The sequence below is a fragment of the Varanus komodoensis genome, unplaced genomic scaffold (genome assembly GCF_004798865.1).
Source record: "Varanus komodoensis strain SLA01 unplaced genomic scaffold, ASM479886v1 scaffold23, whole genome shotgun sequence".
NCBI lineage: Eukaryota > Metazoa > Chordata > Lepidosauria > Squamata > Varanidae > Varanus > Varanus komodoensis.
Genome location: NW_025335627.1, coordinates 18,238,429 through 18,256,460, shown reverse-complemented (window position 1 = coordinate 18,256,460; position 18,032 = coordinate 18,238,429). Strand labels below are relative to the sequence as shown.

At 46.2% G+C, this 18,032-nt stretch overlaps 1 protein-coding gene across 6 annotated transcripts in view; it reads left to right on the top strand.

Moving 5' to 3' along the window:
- RB1 (RB transcriptional corepressor 1) overlaps positions 1-18,032 on the top strand; it is a 163,032-nt gene that overhangs the window by 102,771 nt on the left and 42,229 nt on the right. For all 6 annotated transcript variants that reach the window (XM_044431793.1, XM_044431794.1, XM_044431792.1 and 3 more), the window contains one exon: positions 3,263-3,408. In XM_044431793.1, the coding sequence (XP_044287728.1) occupies positions 3,263-3,408 (146 nt within the window). The remainder of the gene's footprint in view (positions 1-3,262; positions 3,409-18,032) is intronic.

Sequence of the window (18,032 nt, the reverse complement as noted above, 5' to 3'; positions counted from 1 at the left end):
GCTATCACCTCAGCCAGATGGGCCAGTGACCTAGCTGCTCTTTGGGTCAGTCCCTCTTACCTTATGTTTCATAAGTGGTGCTCCGCCCTGATCCCTGTTTCTTACCCAAAGTTATCTCACTTTTCCAAATCAATGAGGGCATTATTCTACTTGTCTTTTTCCCAGCACTGGCATTTTACAAATCCTGGACCTGCCCTATAGGACAATCTCAGAAACTCTTCACTGCCTGTAGTGGTACTCATAAGAGCTTTCCCATTTCATCACAAAGGCTAGCCAAATGGATTGTTCACATTGCATTCTCCTGGCATACCATCTTTCTGGAATCATAATCAGGACCTATGGATGTATAGAAGTTGCAGTATACAGCAACTTCTATGACCTCCTCTGTTCTTTGTTAAGCAACACCACCCTCCTCTGAGAGGTAAGCGTACAGTTGCCCATATGTGGGATAGTTTAGTTCTCTAGGATGATACTGTCTGGACCAGGTGCTTTGATAACTTACAGATTCTCCCTAAGGCTGAGAATTTCCTATTTTGTCTCTACTATCTTTCTTAATTCCTCAGATTCCTTTTCAGAATACGCAAGTTCAAAATCTTAAAAGACAATGCAGTAAAAGTGCTACACTCAATATGCCAGCAAATTTGGAAAACTCAACAGTGGCCACAGGATTGGAAAAGGTCAGTTTACATTCCCATCCCAAAGAAGGACAATGCCAAAGAGTGTTCAAACTACCACACCATTGCACTCATTTCACATGCTAGCAAAGTTATGCTCAAAATCCTACAAGCTAGGCTCCAGCAGTATGTGGACCGAGAACTACCAGAAGTACAGGCAGGATTCCGAAGAAGGAGAGGAACTAGAGATCAAATTGCCAACATATGCTGGATCATGGAGAAAGCTAAGAAGGTCCAGAAAAACATCTACTTCTGCTTCATTGACTATGCTAAAGCCTTTTATTGTATGGATCACAACAAATTGTGGCAAGTTCTTAAAGAGATGCGAGTACCTGACCATCTTATTTGTCTCTTGAGAAACCTATATGCGGGTCAAGAAGCAACAGTGAGAACTGGGCACAGAACCACTGATTGGTTCAAAATTGAGAAAGGAGTTTGGCAAGGCTGCATAGTGTCGCCCTGCCTGTTTAACTTATATGCAGAGCAAATTATGAGAAAGGCGGGGCTAGATGAATCACCAGTTGGATTTAAGATTGCTGGGAGAAATATCAACAACCTCAGATATGCAGATGATACCACTCTCATGGCAGAACGTGAAGAGGAACTAAAGAGCCTCTTGATGCGGGTGAAGGAGGAGAGCACAAAAGTTGGCTTGAAACTCAACATTAAGAAAACTAAGATCATGGCATCCGGTCCTCTCACTTCCTGGCAAATAGATGGGGAAGAAATGGAGGTAGTGACAGATTTTATTTTCCTGGGCTCCAAGATCAGTGCAGATGGGGACTGCAGCCAAGAAATTAAAAGACGCTCCTTGGGAAGAAAGCTATGGCAAATCTAGACAGCATACTAAAAAGCAGAGACATCACCCTGCCGACAAAAGTGCGTATAGTCAAGGCTATGGTTTTCCCAGTTGCAATGTATGGCTGTGAAAGCTGGACCATAAGGAAGGCTGAGCGCCAAAGGATTGAGGCCTTTGAATTGTGGTGCTGGAGAAGACTCCTGCGAGTCCCTTGGACAGCAAGGCGATCAGACCAGTCAGTCTTAGAGGAGATCAACCCTGACTGCTCTTTAGAAGGCCAGATCCTGAAGATGAAACTCAATTACTTTGGCCACCAAATGAGAAGGAAGGACTCCCTGGAGAAGAGTCTAATGCTGGGAACAATAGATGGCAAAAGAAGAAGGGGACAGCAGAGAATGAGGTGACTAGATGAAGCAGTTGGTGTGAGCTTGAGTGGATTCTGGGGGATGGTGGAGGACAGGAAGGCCTGGAGGAATGTTGTCCATGGGGTCGTGATGGTTCGGACATGACTTCGCGACTAAACAACAAAAAAGTTCAGGGAAGCTTATATACTCTGCAACCTCTATTTTGAGCACTGATGAAAATAATTCATCCAGTTGCTCTGTGATCTCTTCTTCCCCCTTCAGTGCACCTTTAATTCCATTATTGTCCAATGGTCCAACAGTTTCTTTGGGTGCTTTCCTACTTGCATACTCCCGTGATTAAGTTACTTTTGGAGCCATAAATTTCTACCTATAGTGCTTCTGTGGAGGAGTCTTCACACTTTAGATTTTCTAGCCTGCTGAGCTCAATGCCCTCTTTAACAGAGAGGGCAGTGTCTCTTTAGTTTCACCCTACCCTGTCTTTTTATATAGTTTAAATCAAGAAGTGACTGTGTCCCACTGGTTATCTCTACCATGCCAGTTTTCCATAATGCTCACCATATCTAGCTCCTCCTTTATCTTTGGATATTCCAACTCTCCCACTTTGGCCCTAAGACTTCCAGCATTTGCACAGAAATACCTAAGTGCAGTGTTCCCCTCCTCCTTCTGTGTGCATTTGTTCTGGCACTTTTGTTATCTCTAACTGGCTTGTTGTGAGCTTGTTGCCAATTTCCTCCCTTGCTTTATTTGGGCTACTCCTGAGCTATCCCTTCACCCTCTAAGAATTACTTGATCCTAACCAGATGCTTCCCAGCTCCTGTTAGTTTCCCCCAGGGTTCAATTTAATACATTGCCACCTTTGTTATGCACTTGCAGTCTGGTTCAAGTAGAGCCTATCCCTCCTCTACAGGCCCTATTTGCCTCAAAATGTTTCCCAGTGCCTTAACTGAAACTCTCCTCTTTATACAACCATCTCCTTCATATTGTGCCTCTGATATTCTCTGATACCCTTGCCCTGTTTCATGTAGTTAACAGTTGGCATTAATTTTTATGTCATGTTTTCTTTTTGTTATAGTGTTAGGCTTGAACAAGACTCAGAAAATTCACTGTTCTATTTTATTTTATGCTTTTAAAGCTATATAACTCATGTTTCTAAAATTTTACTTAGAGATTCTATATTACCATAGAATATTTTCCTGTACAAAGGCCAAACCTTTATGCATACTGTTGATATATTTCACCTGAGAAATGTTGTGCATTTTCCAAATGCACTTGTTTCCTGTAGACTGTAATCAGGAACCAAATCTTGACTTTGGTGTTCTAAATCACAACATTTTATAACAAATTTCTATACTGATGAAAGTTATCAAATATTATTATACATTAAATAATGATTTGAAAAGGATTCTAATATCTCTCTCTTCCAGTGTATTGGCTGGCTTACATGCGACTGAATGATTTATGTTTGCGTCTTCTGTCTGACCACCCTGAACTCAAACATTTCATCTGGACACTTCTTGATCACACATTGCAAAATGAATATGAACTTATGAAAGACAGGCACTTAGACCAGGTAATAACTTTACTAGGGGAAGGCTGACTACAGCCCAGAATGGGTTATTTGTCTTTGTTTGCTTTTTAAACTACAGTCTCCACCAGTGTGATACATTCTGAATGCATGGCTGTATTCTCAGGATCACTCAGCAATTAAGGCATAACTACATTGAGTGATCCTGAGTGTTCCTTAAGAACACAGGACATGTCTTGCTGGAGTTCTAGCAACCAACAGGTGCCACTTGGTCTAGCAGAAATCAATAAAATTATGGCCTATTCTGAACTCTAGGATACACTCTTATACTTCTGACATCATAAAGCTGTTCTTCCAGTATTTACTGCCTAAAACTGGGGAAAGACTACTTAGAGTGGCATTTTCCTGTTGACACAATCAGGTGCTTTCTTCCACTGATCAGAACTTCCTAGTATACTGCTTCAGGTTTGGATTCAGGAAAGGTGAATAGAGGAAAACTTGATCCCTGACCAACCAGCCACTAACCAGAAGTAACTGTGTCACCAAAAAGGAAAATATTTTCTCAGTATCTCTATCAGTACAGTGTTGTCAGCTGAATTATTTAAGTTGTTCACAGTCTACTGATAAGAGGCTTCATTCAATTTCATTGATTCATTTTGTTTCAATACTCCAAAGCTCTTGGGCAGGTCACAAAAATTACAACTCAAAATGCAGTATAAAAATATTTTTTAAAATTACCATGACTCTTTCAGTAGTTAGAATCTTTTAAATGTTAACAGTAAAATACCAAGACTTGATAGAACAGCTGACAATAACATCCCTGTCTTATGCCACCAAATCCCTAGTACTAGTGAAAGGCGGCTTAACTTGGTTCTAAAAAGATGACAGTGTTTGCACCAGGTGAACCTTAAGTAGAGAGTGCATTCCATAATTGGGGAACGCTCAACTGGGAAGGTTCTTTCTCCCTTGTTGCCAACCTCTGAACCTTAAGAAAAGTAATTCAATCACATGAGACTGCTGAACGCTGTTTCTAATTTCTCTGTATGCCTGGCTTTAAACTATAAACCCTTATAAACCCTTACATGTATTGGAACTGCAATATTTCCTGGGATGCCTTTCCTGATAGGAACCGACCTGTATATCACAAATTGCTTTTATAAGAAAATAGGTGTTTTACCACAGCAAGCATGCAAGCTGGATTGCAGAGTACAAGATATTACTGGAAATATATCTGACCATAATTATTTGGATGAATTTCAATTATTGTAATGATGAATATAGACAAAGTACTTGGAGTGTAGTATGTTTGTCCATGCAATGTTTGTCCTTCATGATCATTACCGGGGAAGCGGGGAAGAGGTTGGTTTGGGGCCAGGAGGATGTAATTCCAATTGCCTTGTGGCTGGCTGTTGTGTGACCATTCCTTTAAAGTGTTCCTTAAAAGCAAGTAACTATAATAACTTGCATCAAGTTGAAGAGATTCCTCTTTTTAGGCAAGATATTCAACTAGGGTAGGCAGTGCAATGTCAGATACTATTGGAGAAAACTGATTAAAATCTGATAATAGGCCTAGGTTTCTCACTAAAATTGACTTGCAACTAGTCTGCAGTATCCAGGAACCTTCTTTTTGTTTTTTGGAAGATGAGGGACATTAGTCCTCCTCCAGTCATCTGGCATTTCACCCATTCTTCATGATTTCTCAGAAATAATAGTGGTTCTGAGAGCTCTTCTGCCAGTTCATTTATTACTCTCAGATGTTGAGATGATCACTACTACATGCTGCTTGATTTTCCAAGGACTGTTGTAAGCCACCCAAAGAGCTTCAGCTGTGGTGTGGTGGTGGTGGTGGTGGTGGTGGTGATGGAGGAGGAGGAGGAGGAGGAGGAGGAGGAATGGAGAAGAACTCAGGCCAAATCCATCCAACATGAGTCAAGTGTCCTGACAATGAGAATAACAAAGACCTTCTCTATATATTCTCTGTATTGGAAACAGATACAGAGATGATTAAACTGTTTGCCCAGTTTTAAAGTTTGAATGTCAAGGTTTGTGGTATCTGAGGAGGTTAAACAAGCTGCTTGGAGGGATCTCACCCCAATGATCCTTGGACTTTTGTTCATTGTGGCTTATAAAAGCTTGAGGAAGGCTGAGTGGGTGGTGGAAATATAAGTGCCTTCTTGAGAGAAGGGCATGTCCCATTCCCTCCAATGGAAGCACTTAAGACCTTTATTAAGGAAATATTTATTGACTTGCATCACCCTGGATAAATACCAGGATTTATAATTACATGATTTATGCAGTCAGTTGCTAATGTTTGTGCCTTTCCAAATAATAAAGTGCAGGACAGTGTTGCTGATCTGCAGGGAATGGAGAAAACAATATTGTGAATTATGGTACAATGGAAATAGGTATAAACTCTAATAGCATATTGGCTATAATAATCCATTTTTAAAATTGAAAAATGAGTACTGGCAAATCTGAAATTTCCCTCTTTTTGAGTAAGATCTTGGAATGGGTGGTAGCATCCCAACTCCTGCTTTTGTTTTTATGTGGATCCCTTTATATTTGGTTCAGGTTCAATTTGGGTGCAGAGGCAGCCGCGTTAGGTGACCTATGCCAGGAAAAGGCTGCTGAGCATAATTTAATACCATTGGCCATGATATGTCCTGAGAAGTCTGGCATCATTTTACACTTTTTTTTTTCTTATTTGGCTCAGTGTGCTCGGAAAGTGGTGCTATGAGATAACTGCTCAATCCCTTGACCTTTCATCTGTTAGGAATGTGCTATGTACACCACTTTGCAGATATTTTAAAAAACTTCACTGGTTTTCAGTTTGCTTCCAGGCACAATTCAAGGTGTTGGTTTTGATCTAAAAAGCCTGAAGCATTTTGAGGCAAGGATAATTGAAGGACAGCATCCTGCCCTATGGATTTGCCCATCACTTGCAACTGTCCTCAGAGACCCTGTTACAAGTCCCACCACCTATAATGAAACTAGATGGGTACATGACATTTCCTTTGTGATCTCTGTGCATCACATATATGGAGCCTGTTGTTGGAAAAACTCTGTAGCTAAGTGTTTACTTGGGCAGGAGCCCCTCCCCTTCGTTGTGGCCTCTGTGCATCACACATATGGGTACTGCACCTGCGCAGTGCCTAAGACCAGAAGATTAGAAAGCTAACAGTTTTTGGTGGGAAACTCCGCTCCCCTCCCCCTCAGTAGTATATATAGAGCGGAGTGTCCACCATGTTCCCCAGTCTTTTGTGACCGCCGTTCGCTGTGCCTCATGCCTGTTTGACTCCCACTTTGACTACCGTATTTGCTCCTTTTACTCTTATCGTTCTTATTGTTCTTCATTGTTATTACTCCAAGTTGTTTTTTCCCTTGTTATATCTTTCTCTCTCTTTTTCTTTGCTAAAAAAACAAAAATATTATCTTATCCCTCTTTACTATCTCCTATTTCTTCCCTTTTTCTCTCGGTGCAATGAGCGGCTTTCTGCAAATGCGCGGAATGTGGGTCCAAGATGTCCCCGGCAGACCCGCATGACTTGTGCCTCCTCTGCCTCAGCGAGGGGCACAGAACAGACAAATGCTGCCATTGTCTGGTGTTCACCAAGCAGGCCCATAAAAACAGGGAGAACCGCCTGCATAAACTCCTCTGGGGCCAGGCAATGCAATTGGACCAGTTTGCTGCAAAATCTGGGCCTACTCCGACTGCACCCGCCAAGCGCCTGGCTTCTGCCTTGGCTGCCTCTGGCCAACGCCCAGCTTCTGCTTCGGCCACGCCTGGCCAACGCCCTGCAGCCACACCGCCCATGCCTCAGCCACGCCCATCGGACAATGGGACATCAGCATCTGGAGCCCAACGACCTCTTTCTCCCCCACGCAAACAGCGGGAGAAAAGAAAGCATGGTGGGTCGGATCAGTCTTCTTCTCATAAGAAGGCGAAAAAGGATAAGGCGGGCAAGCTAGCTCATAAGCCAGAAAAACATTGTGACTCGGGTTTGTCAGGCCCATCGATCCCGACAGCTGCATTGGTACCAACACCATCAGTACCAATGCTACAAGCAGCGATGCAGGTCACCCTGCTGGGATCTCCGGGACAACCTGTTCCTCAGCAGGGCCAGTCCCCTGAGCGACCTGAGGAGTCGCTACGTGAGTCCATCTTGGACAGAGAAATCCAAGATTCTCCCCCCATGGCTCGCTCGCCAACGCTGATGCTGCCGGCCAGGCATAGGGCTCAGTCTTCTGCCTCTTCACTGCGGTACCGAACACGTTCGGACGAACGACGCGAAGAAGAATGGTTCCAACCCTACTATGAAAATTACCCATTGGGTTGGGGAGATTACCATTCCTTTGGCTTCCACCCGCAGCCAGGGGACCGTTCTTCGCCTTCCGTCTGCAGGGAAGCCCCGTCTACTTCAAGACAGGCAGAGCCTGAACACCCAATTTCACCGGGGAGTTCTTCGTCAGGCCCTTACCACTTCGAACCCGACTCCGGCTCCGAGGCAGACTCCACCTTTCCTGATGTTGCTATAACATCACAGGGCCCAGCATCTCCTGAAGAGCCGCACATCTCGTTTGGAGAGCTGATGTCGAGGCTTGTTCGGTCGCTTGAGATCAAGGCACAACACCAGCCCAATCCGAGCACCGACAAGTTCTACGACATTGTGAGGGGAGAGTAGTCACCTGCTATCCTGCCATTGATCACAACATTGCGGCAGGCGATGATCTAGCCTTGGGAACTGCCAACTTAGCCACAGCTCACCATATGGCGATATGAGGCCATGTATCAGGTTTGAGAAAGGGACATACCTTTCCTTCTACATCACCCCAAGCCAAACTCCAGGGTGGTTGAGTCATCTCAAGGCAGGGAATCCAGGGGACATACTACCCCCCGAGACAAGGAAGGAAGAAAAATTGATACTCTGGCACGCTGAGTCTATGCGGCCTCTGGACTCGGTCTGAGTTTGTCTTATTACAAAGCCACTCTTGCCAGATATCAGTTTTTCATTATGCAAAAACTGGACAATGTAGCTGCTTCCTTGCCAGAACAACAACGAGATCTGGCCAAGACCTTCATTAAGGAGGGCATGCAGGTGGCGATTCAAGAACTATCGACAGCCCTCCACCAAGTCAACACCGACTCTAGAGCCTTGGTCGGTGCCATCTCACTTTGGAGGCATGCTTGGCTCAGTAGTTGCAATTTCTCTGATGAAAGGAAGAGGCGCATCGAGGAAATGCCCTTTGATGGCTCGGGACTCTTCCACTCTCAAACGGACCATAAGTTAAAGTCCATTCACAAGTCCCGAATGATGGCCAGAGGGATGGTGCTACCAGCACAACAAAAATGTAAGTGGGCTTGGTCACATCCATCCTTTTGGTACCAGTTCCCCCCGAGACAATACCAGCAATGCCAGTAGAGCAGGAGGCAGCAACCTCAGCAACGGTTCCAGCAAGGCCGCCGCCGTTTTGACAACGAGAAGCACCAGTGCTGACGGGGCAGGCAAACCTCTCCTCCCTCTCAACACCCACCTTTCCCCCTCACTTTTGGGGACCAGCTGCAAAGCCGACTCCCGATTTGGGAGTCCATCACATCTGATCGGTGGGTCTTATCCATCATTCAGCTTGGATACAGAATAGAATTTGATACCGTTCCTCCATCGAGCCCGATCCAGGTTACACCATGCTCGCAGGTGCTGGAAGACGAAGTGCAACAACTACTTCATAAAGGAGCGATCCGACGGCTCTCCCGTTCTGAGGGGCTTCATGGATTCTATTCACGATATTTTACGGTCCCTAAACAGGATGGTGGTTTCCATCCAATCTTGGACCTCTGAGATAGTAACAAATTTATTAAACCTAAGAAATTTCGGATGACTACCCTTCAAAATATCCTTCCGTTGCTGAGGAGAGAGGATTGGTTCGCCTCACTGGATTTGAAAGACGCCTATTTCCACATCTCGATTCACCCAGGTCATAGACGACTTCTGCGCTTTACCGTCAGGCCCAACATATATGAATTCAATGTCCTTCCGTTCGGATTGGCTACCGCTCCGAGGGTCTTTACGAAATGCATGGCCCCAGTGTGTGCGCACCTTCAGCTTCAAGGCATCCAAGTATACCTTACCTGGATTACTGGCTTATAGTCTCCCAGATACGGGAAGGTCTCCTTTTAGCCATCAACAAAACTTGTTCTTTGCTGGATGATTTAGGACTGTGTATTAATCGTGAAAAATCGTCCTTTGTTCCTGCACAGGTGATTGGCTTCATTGGAGCTCGTCTCGATTCCACTCTGGTGAGGGCCTTTCTCCCTCCAGCTCATCAGGACAGCCTTTAGTCCTGTATTCATTGGATCTGACAAAACAAGATCGTCCTAGCGCTCTCCATTCAGAAGCTTTTGAGTCATATGGCTGCCACTGTAGCCATTGTCCCTCACGCCAGGCTCCGACTACGTCCTCTCCAATTATGGTTCAACAAAAACTTTCACCCACAACGAGATTCGCCCGACAAGCCAATTCGATTGCCTCTATCCGTTCTGCAGACGTTGACATGGTGGACAGTACTGAACAATTTAAATATGGGTACCCCGTTCCAGACGCCTCACCCAACACTGACTCTTTATACCGATACTTCGCTAATCGGGAGGGGTGCTGTATGCGCGGGACTTCGGTCTCAGGGCACTTGGAACCGTCAGGAATTGTCGAGACACATCAACTACCTCGAACTCTTAGCAATTTTCAAAGCTCTTCGATCTTTCGAGGACGCTGTTCGTCAGCGAGTAATTCAGATCACATCCGACAGCATAGTCGCTGTGTTTTATATCAACAAGCAGGGTGGGACAAAATCCGCAACCCTAGCTCGTCTGTACATGAACATTTGGGAATGGTGCATCCCGAGAGGTATAACTCTTTTGGCAGTCCATCTGGCCGGGACCGACAACAAGGAAACTGACGTCTTGAGCAGACACATGTTGATGACTCATGAGTGGAAGTTAGATGTGCAAGTCTGCAATCAACTTTTCCAACTTTGGGGACATCCGGACATCAACTTGTTTGCTGCCCACAGGAACAGGGTATGCAAGATGTTCTGCCCCAGAGCGGACATGGGACCGGGGTCAATGGGAGACGCCCTTATGATCCCTTGGTCCAACATCAGAATTTATGCCTTCCCGCCTATTCCTCTATTAATGAAAATTGTTTCGAAGATCGTACACGACGGTGCCACGGGAATCCTGATTACACCTTGGTGGCCCCGCCAAGTATGGTTCTCCACCACCCTTCTTCGGATGTCGGACAACACCTTTCTTTGCCTCCCGTTGATACCACACCTGATAACAAGACAGCGCTGTCCGTCACCCGGACTTAACTTCCTTGAATCTCATGGTGTGGCGAATTCGTTGACTGATGGTACTGACTCGGTACTGAGGGCTACTTGATCATTCGGTACCTCTACTCATGAACCTGAGGACCTGCCTCATCCCTCGTTTTCAATAGACTTTGTTTCGGGATCAAGTACTTTAGATCCGGACATTCAGAGAATTCTCGAGTCTGCTCTACGACCGTCAACATGGAAGTCTTATGCGGCGAAGTGGCGCCGATTCTCATCTTCGCTGAATCACATTTGTTTGCTCCAGAGTCAGCCTTGATTGAAAATATACTTCAGTTTCTTCTACAGCTACATAATTCGGGACTTAAGCCTTCATCTGTTAAGGTTTATGTGGCAGCGATATCACATTACCGTGGTGTGGTACAGGGCTCATCGGTGTTCTCACAGCCTCTTATTAGGAGGTTCCTTAAAGGACTGCAGAATCTTCACCCTTCCATTTGACCTGTCATGCCTACGTGGAGTCTTTCAGTTGTTGTTCAAGCGTTTACAAGACCCCCATTTGAACCTTTGGCAACCGTTGATCTGCGTCTTGTATCCTGGAAAACGTCCTTTCTTGTGACTGTTACATTAGCTCACAGAGCTAGTGAACTTTGTGCTCTTCGAGTAGATCCGCCTTATTTGAACTTTCACAAGGAGAAAGTGGTTCTTCAAATGGACTCTACGTTTTTGCCCAAGGTAGCCACACCGTTCCATTTGAATCAAAGGATTGTTTTACCTGCCTTCTTTCCATCGCCGTCGAACCCGATCGAGAGATCCTTGCATACTCTTGATGTGCGTTGGTGCTTGGCTTTTTACAGATCACGCACGGAATCCCTTCGGCTTTCCAACAGACTCTTTGTTAAGTACTCTGAGCATAACCAAGGGTCCCTTGTCTCAAAGACTGTCCAAATGGATAGTTCAAACTATTGTATTGGCGTATCAACTTGCCAAGATAGACTTACCTGTTGTTCCGAGAGGTCACTCCGCAAGAGCAGTAGTAGCTTCTTCTGCCTTTGCCGCGGGAATCCCGATCCAAGACGTTTGCAGAGCTGTGACTTGGGCTGCTCCGTGTACTTTCGCCTCGATGTGCGTGCCAGACGGGACTGTTCCTTCGGTAGGGCTGTCCTCTCCACTGTTCTTCAGTGATGACACCGCCCTCCTCCGAGTCTGGTAAGCTTGCTACGCACCCAAATGTGTGATGCACAGAGGCCACGATGAAGAAAAGCATGTTGCTTACCTGTAACTGATGTTCTTCGAGTGGCCATCTGTGCATTCACACCCACTCGCCGGCCCAGCTCGGTGTCAGTGAATGGATTTCTTCATCGGTACCATACCTTAATATTCATGGTACCTATCACACTTGTTGTGATATATTTCTCTCCCACAAGGGGCGAACCATCGGTCTTTCAAAGACTGGGGAAAATGGCGGATACTCCGCTCTATATATACTGCTGAGGGGGAGAGGAGCAGAGTTTCCTGCCAAAAACTGTTAGCTTTCTAATCTTCCGGCCTTAGGCACTGTGCAGGTGCAGCACCCATACGTGTGAATGCACAGATCGCCACTCGAAGAACATCAGTTACAGGTAAGCAACCTGCTTTTCCTGTTCCAGGTATACGTGGGAAGGGTTCCTACCTCAGTTCCTTTTCAACTGACTTTGTGCCTACATTAGGAAGCGTTTCTCTCTCTGCAAACCAGAGTATCCACTATATATATCCCTACTGGTTTTTGCACACCTTCTCTACCATATACCCTCTCAATTTCTCTACAACACTCCCTTTTCACCCTTTGTCTATTAAAAAAGAAATTTCTCTCTGCTTCTTTTCTTCCTTGCATCCTCTGTCCACAACCTACTTGTTTTGCTTTCTCCATCTACTTCAGTGGCCTCAAAAATACCCTTTAGAAAGTTCATCTGCTGTGGGGGTAACCCCCTCTCCACAGATGGGCACTTTTTCGGCCTCTGCTGCTTGGGCAAGGGACACGTTGTGGATACCTGCTCACATTGCCGAGCCTCCATAAAACAGGCCCAGAAAGGGCAGATTGACAAAGGGCCAGACTCTGGAGCAGAGCCTTGTAAGCTGCCAATTCCACCAAGCAAGTGGGGCACACCTGGCCATCCATCTTGACCATGGCGACACCACCCTGGCCCTCATGAGTTGCAGCAAAAGCTTTGACTGTCACTGCCCACCAATGCCCAGCCAGTCCATGGAAGAGACTGCATTGCCAGGAAGTTGACCAAACACACACAAAAAATGGCTGATGCTGCCAAAGAAAAGTGCTGGTGCAAACCCCTCACCAATTCTCAAGGAAACACATATCCCAGAGCACCCAGAACACTTCGTGCTGTTACAAGACCTGGTTATGGCAACATTGATATCTGAGGGGGAGGAAGGGACACTTGTCCCAGGTCCTCCAGCCACCATCTGAGGCATTAGTATTGCAGTAATTCATGCATGCCTCCCTGGGAGCAACACCACCACCCCTGAAACTGAGAAATTTCAAGGGCACTGAGAGATCCTGCTCCCCACTACTAGAATAGGACTGTGCCTCGGGATGTGCCTTGGGAAGGTAACTGGCCTAACCTTGGTACCAAAGGGGCTCCAGATCATCCCATGGAGATGACCACAGCACACCAGCACTATTAGCCATACAGCAGGATCTGCAAATGCTGAGATGCGGACCTTATCTTTGCTTTACCACCATGGCTCCTTCTTTGCTGATGCTTATAGAAGGACCCATTACCAACCAGATCCTCTCTGATGTGATCTGTTACACCAGCAATAGCAAGAGCCTTGAGACCACCCTCACCACCGTCAGACCTTGAACTACATCTCTGACTTGAAATCCTTGGTATTGTTGGGCCCTTCTACCTCATCACCTGACACTGCTGGACCTAGAGTCATCATCAGAGGAGATAGGCAGATTCTCCAAACAGGTCCTTAGATTGGCAAACCCCCTTGGGCTCAAGATCCAGCAGCTGCCAGCAAGGCCACTGACCTCATCTTTGATCCCATCAACCCAGAAGAGTGGGCACCAGTAGTGATACTGTTCCTGTCCACACTGCTGCAAACAATTCAGCATATGTAGAAGGCTCCCTCTGCAGCACACTCCACCTCAAAAAGACTGTGCAGCATGTATCAGATACTGGAGAGAGATCTCCCTTTCCTCTTCCAGCATCCAAGGCTTAACTCAGTTATCATGGAATAAGCACAAGGCAGGTCTCAGTGAGAACACTCACCACCAGTTGCCCGGGAGGGCAATCAACTGGACAGCATGGCAAGAGAGGTTTACGTAGTATCAGCACTTGGTCTCCCAACTATGAGGCCACCATGGCTTGATACCACCTTTTCTTGTAGGAGAAGAGTGGAGCCATTTGTGACCACCTCCCCTGACAATGAACTGGCTTGGGTCTTCCAATTGGAGGCCACATGGCTAGCCCAACAGCAGATCAGCACAGTCAGTCACCACATCAACTGTGCTGTCATCAGAAGGTATGCCTGGCTGCAGTCTGTAAGACTGCCACAGGAAACTTTCACATCAAGGATCTCACCTTCAATGGGGGGAGTGCCTGTTTAACACACATACAAATGAGTGCATGGACTCGTTACAACATGCTCTTCCAAACAGGGCTAAAATCTTCCTCTGTACTCTTGTAGCAATCTTCTCCTTCCACAAAGAGATACCTAGCCTTCTTCCACCCTCTGTCCCTCCATTTCCTGCAAGCTGTTCAAAACCATGCCCACCTATCTGCTCCTGTACACTTGTATGGAGCCTCTCGAATGTACTGTATACACTCATCAAAAAATCCTTCGAGCCTCTAGCTACAGTTGACCTCCACCTTTTGTGGAAAGTTGCCTTCCTTGTGGCTATCACATCAGCCAGACACACCAGTGAACTGTATGTCATCTGGGTAGACTGCCCCACCTCACCATTCACAGGGACAAGGCAGTACTCTGATCAGACCTGGTCTTCCTTCCCAGTTTTTCACTTCAACCAGGACATTATTCTTCCAGTCTTCTTCACTGCTCCCACCATTCCCATGGAATTCGTCCTGCACTCCCTGGATGTTCAAGGAATGCTTGTATTGTATGACTCTGGGACAGAATCCTTTCACACCAGTTGCCAAAACTATGCATATGCCATGGTGAAAGCAACAAGGAAGAGCTGCTCTTTGCCCAGAAGCTAGCTGTCTGGATCTTGAACACCATCTCCCTGGCTTTATGAGCTGGCCAGTCTTCAATTCATGAGCCCTGCAAGAGCTAACTGCATCCAAATGATGGCAATATCCACAGCCCTCACAGGAGTACCCTTGCAGGACCTCTGCGAGGCAGCTGCACGGTATACACCCTCAGTGTTTACCAGGCACTACAAACTAGACATCTGTGCAAGTACAGATTGCTTCTCCAGCAGAACAGTCCTCTACTTGATTCTAGTGATGACACTATCCCACCATGCATAATGCCAGGATAACAGCAAGAAAGATGGACCTGGGGTATCCCAGGTTTGGAAGAGCTGTGTGATATCCTCTGGATGCAGCTCCCATTCGTGAATTTCCTCCATCCTCCTGCTCATAGCATCTGTAATGTTTACAATCCTGGCCAGGTAGATGACTGTGATGGTAATGCCTCTTTCAAGGCACCAGTCCCAGAGCTGCATGGTTAGGTGAGTCAGGGAGGGACACAGGCTGCATGCTGCCTTGCTTGTTCAAGCAGAACACCACTGTAGTGTTGTTTGAGGCAACCTGAAGATGCTTGTTCCTTAGGTGCAGCCAGAATGCAATCAACACCTTCTGGACTACATGAAGGTTATGGTAGTTGATGTGCTCTCTTTATTCCCAATTCACCCACACTCCATGTGTCCTGCTGCCAGAACAGTGTACTCCCCAATCCAGGCCTGAAGTGTCTGTGGTCAGGATTGTGTCGGGTTCTTTCAGCACAAAGGCAACTCCCTCTGCCTGGTTGCATTGGCAAGCCCACCAGTCGAGGTGTGCCCATACTGAGTGTGGGAACACCAGCTGCTTCTGGATCATGTCACTTTGGGGCTGATAGGCACGCACAAACCAAGGGGTCACATCCAAAGCCTTGCAAACAGGATGACCACATCTGTCGCTGCCATATGAACCAGGAGCCACTGTAGTGCTGGGCTCAATCCACTGCTGCCCTGTCTACTAGGAGGTAAGCCCATGCCATTGTCATGTTGAGTCTTGCTCCAATGAGGAGGATAGGCTGGGAAGGAGAAAGGACAGATTTTGTGCTGTTAATACATAGTCCTGGTATGCCTAAGAGGTCGCATGTGACCCACATGGAATCTAAGAGTTCATCTTGGGATGGGGCAAGCAACAATCAATAATCCAGGTAGGGAAACACCTGAATCCCCTGTAGCCAGAGGTGGGCACATTCCACAGCCATGCACTTGGTGAAGTCTGGGATGGGGGTACAGTGCAGAGGTGGAACAGGAGCACCAAAAACTGGAACTGGTAGGCATCCGGGCTGATCTGAAACTGGAGTCCAGATGGTAATATGGACATATAAATCCTTTAGGTCAGTTAAGGCAAACTAGTCTCCTTGGCACAGCAATGGTGGAAGATTCTGCTGGGAGATCATGCAAAACTTCTTGTGGCGGATGAAGAAGTTAACATCCCACATGTTGAGGATGGGATGGAGGTCACTGGGTTGGCTGTTCACCAGTCTTCCCAGTTCTGAGGCCACAATGTTGGTCTTGAGAGAACTGGTAAAAATGGTGGGAAGCCCTCCTAGATATACCAGAAGGAGGGAGATGAGGGACTCCCGCCAGAATGAGTCTAGCTTGGAAATCTTCCCAACAACAGGTCTTGTGCAAGCACAGAGCAATCTGTGAATGCACAGATGACCACTTTAAGAAATGTCATCCATCCTGGACCTGGGAGATGTCAATTGCTTCATAAGACTCAGGAAGTTTCACATGGTCAAACTACAAAATTTCTTGCCATTGCTGAGAGAGGGAGAATGAATCACTTTGGTAGACCTGAACATGGGGTTCTTCTTCCCCTTGAAGAGCTGCTGTAATTGTACCTACCCCATTAGATCAGACATGGGGAGTATGCAATCCCACCTGCTAATTTCATCTGTTCTCAGAGCATTTCCAGTAGGTTCCTCCTACTTCCCCACTCCCCAGAAGGGTTGGCAAGGTACTTCCCAGCAACAGTCCATGTATGCATGTACTCACCTGTGTTTCCTATTTTAGCAAAAATATTTGTTGATACTTAGCTGCCTCCATCTTTGGCGATAGTAGTACTGTTCCTATTAGTCAGTGGATCTCAAACTGACTTCAAGACATAACTGCACCCCAACACAACCTTTCTAGACATTCAGATATTTTTATTTATATATGGATTTATAATATAGTTTAGAACATATTATATTTAATTAATACCTGCGTGTGTCTCCTTTTTTCCTATGGATCGGTGGCCCTTTTTAAAAAAGTTCCTCTTCTGTGTTCAAGTAGCTTCTGTAGCACAGAGCATTTCTTATCAATTCAGGCTGGTGCACCAACTGTAACACTTCCTAGCTATGGTCCTTTATTGTGGTCTCTGTGGATCATGCATATGGGTTCTGCACACATGCACAGGTCTGTTAAGGAAGATTCCAGAGCAAATTAATTAGTGTTCTCCAGGAGCCCCTCCCCTGAACACACCCTGGTGTGAGGTGGGCTCCCTCCTGATCCTCAGTTCTTCTTTGACTGCTATCATGGATGCATCAGGAAGTACCTCCTCTGGTTCTCGTAGCTATTTCACTTGCCTACTCTCTGTGAGTCCTCTCCCCTTTGTCTAAAACCTCTGTTCTACTGTTCTGCACTTCATGTTTTCCCCTCCGTGCTTTGTTTCACCTTTCCAACTCCTCAATGTCACTCAGAGTTCGATTTAGAAAATGTTCGAGCTGTGGCAGCAAACATCTGGCAACCAGTGGACACTGACCAGTGGCATTTTCTGCCTGGAAGAGAGTCACATGGTGGATTCCTACTGCCACTGCTAGGTATTTACTAAATAGGAAAGAAAGTACAAGCAGAGCTCTGGAACAGAGCCCTCTGTGGGATCGGCTCCCTCTGTCCCGCAGAGCAACCATCAACATTGTGGGCTTCCAACTTGTTCCATGCCTTGTGCAGTGACAGCAGGACCCTCTTCAGCTGCTCTCTGGATGGGCCATTCATCAAAGAATGCCAAGACTGAGAAATTGGCAAAAAGGGGGGAGTCCTCCAAAATGACTGATGCTGCAAAATTCAAAACTGGCACCAGACACTTTAGACTAAGCACTACAACAAGATGCCCCCT